This window comes from Drosophila kikkawai, chromosome 2L, assembly GCF_030179895.1.
Source record: "Drosophila kikkawai strain 14028-0561.14 chromosome 2L, DkikHiC1v2, whole genome shotgun sequence".
Taxonomy (NCBI): Eukaryota; Metazoa; Arthropoda; class Insecta; order Diptera; family Drosophilidae; genus Drosophila; species Drosophila kikkawai.
The window spans coordinates 23,665,511-23,672,256 of record NC_091728.1 but is presented as its reverse complement, the minus strand read 5'-3'; the positions used below and the strand labels follow the sequence as shown (position 1 = coordinate 23,672,256).

Below are 6,746 nucleotides of genomic sequence, written 5' to 3'. Positions count from 1 at the left end.
TATAGTAAATATAATTTAAATATGACAGCATTAATTTATATATAACTATTTTAAGATTTGTATAGTTCAGAAAATTTGTTTTATTAGTTTTTCCTAATTAAATTGCTATTAAGATATAGATTTCAAAGCGATTTTAGGATTTGTAATTGAATTGAAGGGTTTCTTACATTTTTATTGTGTAATTGCGCTACTTATTTCAATTTTTTAGGAATCTTACAAATAAGACACAGTTTTGTAATTGCTAAAGCAATTTAATCATTTTCAATTCCCATTAAAAATAATTTTAAATAAACAAATAGCTTAAATTTCAAGAAAGCGCCAGGTCGTAAATTTCCGAAACTTGCAAGATTTCACTTTCCTGCAGTTTAATTGCAATTTCACTGCGGAAGCAACCCAATTCAGAACCATTTGCAATGGCACTATTCTGGCAAAAAGTATCTGAGTATCTCTATTTATGTATCTAATCGACGTGGCCTGCCAAGTTTTTCAGTTGCCGAGAGACGACGGAACGAACGGCCTTGCCACCAAAGCGAATCAATACGAAATGGATGTGGAAATGGCTGTGGAAGTGGCAGACCGGGTGTTTGATTATGGCAAACATTACCTAATCAGAGTGTCAACACACTCCGCCTGGCTCATTGTGGAAATTATCGGCGGCAATCGATAAGTAAAAATGCAATAATGGGGAGTGGGGAATGGGGTCCATAAACTGGGCGAGCGAATGCGAAAAATTCCAGAGTCGTAAAGCGAGAAGAAAGTCATAAATTAAATAATTAATGCAATAAAAACTTTTTATAAATATTGCAAATGTGTGTTTTCCGCTGCGCCCAGCGTGAGGCACAGCAACCAGTTTATGGCGGGGCAAAAATAAAATGCAAAACACACACAGATATATATATATACTATACTATACAGTAACTATACTATATGCACACGAATGCGAAAATCGCAGAGACCCAGAACGCAAATAAAATGCAAAAAGGCCTTCGCTTTATTTGCAAGTACAACAACAGCGAAATTGAAATCGAAATGCAAATTAAAACGATCAATAAAAATGCGAATATGTCAATAAAAGTCAAATGCAAATTTGTTTGCAACCAAAAATGCAAAAAAAAAAAAGAGAAATAAAAATAACAAAATAATCGAAACACCAAAAGCAACAAAGAGAATCAAATCAAATCACCTCGGGGTGCCGAGAGAGGGAAAACATTCTGTGGAAAATGCTTGGCAAGCGGGAAAACAGATTAATATGAAATGGTTGGGAAATGCGAAAATGCACAGCACAACAAGTGAACTTGACTTTTAGCCAAATGCGAACATAACGAATAAATTATAAGCCTAATAACCTGAATAATGATCATTGCACTTTATGGCTTTATGATGGAGTCATGGGTATTAAATATCTAATAAAATTTATGAAATTACGGTCATGGACTTGAAAAATCGGAAATAAATACACTCTTTGTTACCAAGTTGATTGTAAAATTGTATATTTTTATTGTTTATATTTGTTTTTTTGACAGTTAAAGTTACTTTACACTTTATATTATAGTTTATAAGTCTAGACAGGTAATTATACATTGGATGGAAACGAAAAATATATAAATTTGAGGAAACATAAACCAAGTTGAGAACTGTTTTACTTAACAAGTTTTACGTAGAATAATATACTCTAGAGGAGCAAAAAAGTACTCAGAAAATGTAATAAAATTCTAATAAAAAAGAGTGTTAGTCCTCTTACTAAATTCTATTATTCTTTATATATTTTTAATTTCATTTAGGAAACTGACAATAATTTATATATATAATATTCTTAGTGTATTTATATATTTTTTATACATTTGTAACAAACTTGGATCTAAACACTAAAATTTCTTTGCTTTCTTACATAATAACCTCTTAAAAAACAATCATTTGCAGCTTAGTTTGAAGGACTTTATGAAACACTACCAAAACCACATCTAACATATGTTTATCCATTAATTATACTATACTTAAAAGAAACCTCCATATTTAAGTACGAAAAACAGATTCATGTAATGTTTAAACACCACAAAAATGTGAATTTGACATTAAAAATAAAACACAGTGAGTAAAAAACTACAAAATAAAACAACAATATAGAACAATCAATGTACTGATTAAAGTATATAAAAAAAAAACAATACCCATTAACTGATTCCAAATTGCAGGAGAGCTTTCCCGCAGCAATCCCTCCCATAACCATTTCCAAGTAACTCGTACTGTTTTTGTAGTCGCAACTTCCAATCGAACGTGCCCATTATGGGTGGCTGGCAAAACCGCAATTCGATTTAGTTGGCTCTTGGGCAGAAAACCTCCTCTTAACCTCACGTGTTTTGGCCCGAAAACCGCAGTGGAGCCTGCCTGGCCGAAACGATCGATCGGTCGGTGGCGCCGCTTCGTTTTAGCCACACAATGTCGTCGGGTCCTTCTCGGCCGCGGCGACACAGGAATTTCAATGAGGCTGCAGTTGCATTTAGTGGTCTCTGTTTTTATTTATTTTTGTACTCTGTGTATCTCCCCGGTGGTGGTGGTGCCCCCATGGGTGTTAAAAATCGAGAAACGTATAAATTTCCGTGAAAATTTGTGGTGGCGAAATGGCTATTTATGTGTCTTTAAATTTATATTATTGGGAATGAAAAAAAAGAAAGAAGTTACTGTAGTGTTATATATTATTTTCTTAATTTAAATTTATTTTCCTTTTATCTAATAAAATTAACTTAAAACTATTTAATATATTCAATAACGTGTGCTATGTTAAATCCCAAATAGCTTCACGGTCGCCAGGTTAGGTTTAAGACCCAAACTTACCACTTTAAAAATGGCTGATATTTTTTATTTATATAACTTTTTTTATATCGTTTAGGTTTCCCTTTGTAAACTTTGACTTTAGGCTCAAGGCACTTCTAATAAACCTATTATTAAGTAGGGTTGATAAGGTAACCCTTATATTTTATTTAAAGCTTAAAAACAACAAGTGATTTCAATCTCTTTCTCATATTTTTAAAACATTTAATCACTTCAGTTCCCGTCAAAACTAGCTTCTTTTCTCCTTAAAAAAATCAGCAACTCTGGCTCGCACTTACACACACAGAGAGGGGCATTCGTGCATTGCATTCCCTGCAGTTGTAGCGCCCACTTAGCGCAGATACAGATACACAAGATACGCAGATACATGCGGCGATACTACGTCCGACTGTGGACCAGGCCCAAACCAGGGACAGAGACAGGGCTATACAGAGAAAGCGAGACAGAGCGAGGAATGGGAGAGGGGGGCAAACAGATTTCAGGCGGCAATCAGCGTCATTAGCAATTGCCGATGTGGAAGTCCACCGACTTGGCGACTTTTTGGCGTAGGCAGCAGCAGCGTTGCAAATGGGGCAGCCGTCGCGTCGTTGCTAATTAAAAAATGCTCGCCACAAAATAAAACTTAATTGCGATTTCAAATAGCGATATGAGGGGCAGCGAGCGAGAGAAGTCGAGAACTGAGAGTCGCCAGATTTGGGGGCCGAAAGCCAGTTGCCAATTGCGACGGCACGCGCGGCGTATGAGCGACAATTGTTGGCTAAAAACTGGCTGCTGCTGCCTCAAAGTTGCACTTTAAACAGGTTCTGGCTTAGTTTTTGTACGTTTTACGGCTGCCGCAGTGAAGCTTGCACTTAATAAAGATTGATTTACACACATTGCGGCCTGCTGCCGACGGGGAGTCGTCCAGGAAAACCAGGCTCAACACAGTCCGAACTCGGACTGCGGACACCCAAAGTTATTGCAAATGAAGCTCAAGGAGTGGAGGTGAGAGGAGGTAGCTTCTCTCTTGGAGCTTGGGAGCTCTGCAAAGTACAATGCATCGGATGTCTCTGCCTCCAATCAACCGGCTGCTGCTGGCGCTGTTGCCATTTATGGCCTTGATTTATGTATCGCAGCTACTGGATCTCTAATGCGCACACACAGATACGCCCCGGCGCACACACACACACACATACACATGTAGAATGGGGCATAAAAAACAGCAAGAGCAGCAAACAGCCAGAGAAGCCAAGAGGCATATTGAATTTATTTGCAATTTATTTCATTTCCTTGAGCTTTTCGGCAGGCCAAGGATTTAGTGTATTTCGACAGAGAAGTGCACAGACAAAAACAGAAAACTTGAGCATAAAAAAATGTATTAAAGTAAAGAGCTAGAGTAATGTGCTTAAAGAAGGATACTTGAAAATTATAACACATCTTTAATAAGAACTTTTATGCTGAATATAAATCAATATTAAATAGCCACAACAAATATATACATTAAGTGCTCAATGGAAAGCACAATATTATTATTATTTTAACACTATATATTTTAGGTGTATTAAAAACACAATTCATATAAATACGAAAACCTAATACGAAAATGTAACATCAACCTCATAAGCTGATTATCTAAATACTGTAGTATAAATAGCTTTATAAATTTTGATGAAGTTACATAAGCCAAATTTTAAAATCGTACAACTAGTGTTAAATTTTTTAAAAGAGCCAGAATTTTAAAAGAACCAAAGAAGAAATTCTTTATTTGTATAAAAAATAAAAGAAATTTAATTATTTTATTTCACTTCAAAATTTTAAATGATATTTAAAAGAAGTTCTTTATATATAGTATTTCATCTTAAATAATACATCTTTAAATATTTAGTTTAAATTTAGGTTTTAAAATCCTAGATAGTTTAATTTTATGTTTCAAGAATCATTTACGTACATTTATTGTTTCTTTCTTCAAACAATATATTTAAGAACAATTTAATTGGTTTCGATTTTAACTGTTTTTATGTTATTAAAATTAAAAAAATCTTAACTGTTAGAGTTTTCTTTACATTAACAAATATTTATTATATTATTTTTCCGAAAGCAGTAATATACTTCATCTGAACCAATAATATTTCTTCTGTAGTAGTTTATTCTCGTGTATTTGGTTTTTGTGGGTAAATGTTTTCCATCTGCAATAAATGATGTATTATAAATCCTTGACTAAGTGTTGCAAGTAATATCTTAAATAACTCAAACTCAGATTAGGATGTTACATATTTAGCCCAAAAAAATTGTTAAAAACAAACATTGAATCTTAATAGTTTTATGAAAACTCTTCAGTAAGGTTACAGCAACATTTAAACTTAGCAGGAAACGAATAAAATTTCTAATTTCTATAATGTAAACAAATTTAATTAGATCTGCGGAAGAAACTCTATTGGATTTGGATGTATTAATAAAGAATATTTTTAATATTAACATTAATATTAATATTTTTAATATTAAAAGATATCTTCTGCTGGATTATTTATTTAATATATTTATTTACTATATTTTTACAGTGGTTGTTGGCTTGTTGCACCACAGATTTTCGATTGAATCAATGACTGACTATAGATTGCTGATTCCAGGGTTAATAATGACTCAAATTGTTACTTTTTTGATTGTCATTACAGTATAATAAAAACATTTCCATAAAAAGGATTCGTTTCTTTCGTTTTACTTATGTTTTTTTGATTCAAATATTTTTCTAATGTATCTGCTAACATTTTCTATTAATGCCAAAACACAACTGGCATTGAAAACAACCTAAATGAAAGTCACTTTGTATATTACAAACTGTTTTTAATTTTTTATAATATTCTTTAAGAATTTGTCAAGAATAAAAACATGTTTTCCGTAACGCTTTCCAAAATGCCGCCTTGGACCGACAACGGCGGCTGCATGGCTGCCATGTGCGGCAAGGGTTGTGTGGCCATTGCCACGGATTATGACACTGGAGTTCGGGAGCTTCAGCCCACAGATAATGGCTTCAAGAAGGTGTTCAAGATATCTCAACGCACATTTGTGGGCTTCACCGGTCTCCAGATGGACATCCTGGCCCTCCGAGATCGCGCTGACAACCACAAGCAGCTGAGGGAAGGGTTCAATAATGGCCAAATGAGTCCCCAACAGTTTTCGATTGTGGTGTCGAATTTGCTGTTCAAGCAACGCTCAAAGCCCTACTATGTGGAGCCGATGGTGGTAGGTCTGGAGCCCGATCCGAATACCAAATCTCTGAGGCCATATATCTGTCACATGGACTGGATCGGTTGCAGGAGGGAGTCCAACAAATTTGCAGTGGCCGGTACCTGTGCAGCGCAGCTGACGGGGATGTGTGCATCTATGTGGCAGCCAGATCTGTCGCCAGACGACCTCTTCCAGGTGATCTCAACAGCCGTTCTTGGTGCTCTCGATCGAGATCCCACCATCCCATTAGGTGTCGGTGCACTTGTGTGTCTCATCGAGGAGCATAGAATCACCGAGCGACTAGTGGACTCTAACTTGGCGAATTAGGAACCCAATCCGCGAAATTTACCTAAAAGTCCCGAGATAAATCCCCTTAATGGTCACATCTCAATGGATTAGATTGGCACGTCGTTAGCCGCCGTTTAGCAACCCCAAAACAAACCCTTGAAATCGAACAACAACCCCCGAAACCGAAACCCAAAAACCGAAATGTCGAGAACCCATAATCATCGCCACAACCCGAAAAAAAAACCAACCGAGTCGAGGACGCTTTCTCGGAAGAGGACAAAGCAAATTGAATTTGAAGGAAAAGATTTAAGATATCGGTCCGAGAGGTCCCCGGCAGCATCACCAAAAGTCGCCATTGTTGTTCAACTCTCCGGATATCAGCGGCATGCATCCACTTTACTTGTTTTTTATTCGACAAACGAAAT

General features: G+C 35.8%; 1 protein-coding gene across 1 annotated transcript; it reads left to right on the top strand.

The window, feature by feature from the left end:
* Window positions 1-5,718: 5,718 nt before the first annotated feature.
* On the top strand, window positions 5,719-6,360 carry LOC108080869 (proteasome subunit beta type-3-like). Its single transcript, XM_017175772.1, has one exon. The coding sequence runs from the start codon at window positions 5,719-5,721 to the stop codon at window positions 6,358-6,360; it is 642 nt and encodes a 213-aa protein (XP_017031261.1).
* Window positions 6,361-6,746: the final 386 nt, after the last annotated feature.

What these genes read in the sequence shown, in the direction of transcription:
- LOC108080869 (XM_017175772.1), top strand. Translation starts at nt 5,719, where the DNA reads ATGCCGCCTTGGACCGACAACGGCGGCTGCATGGCTGCCATGTGCGGC.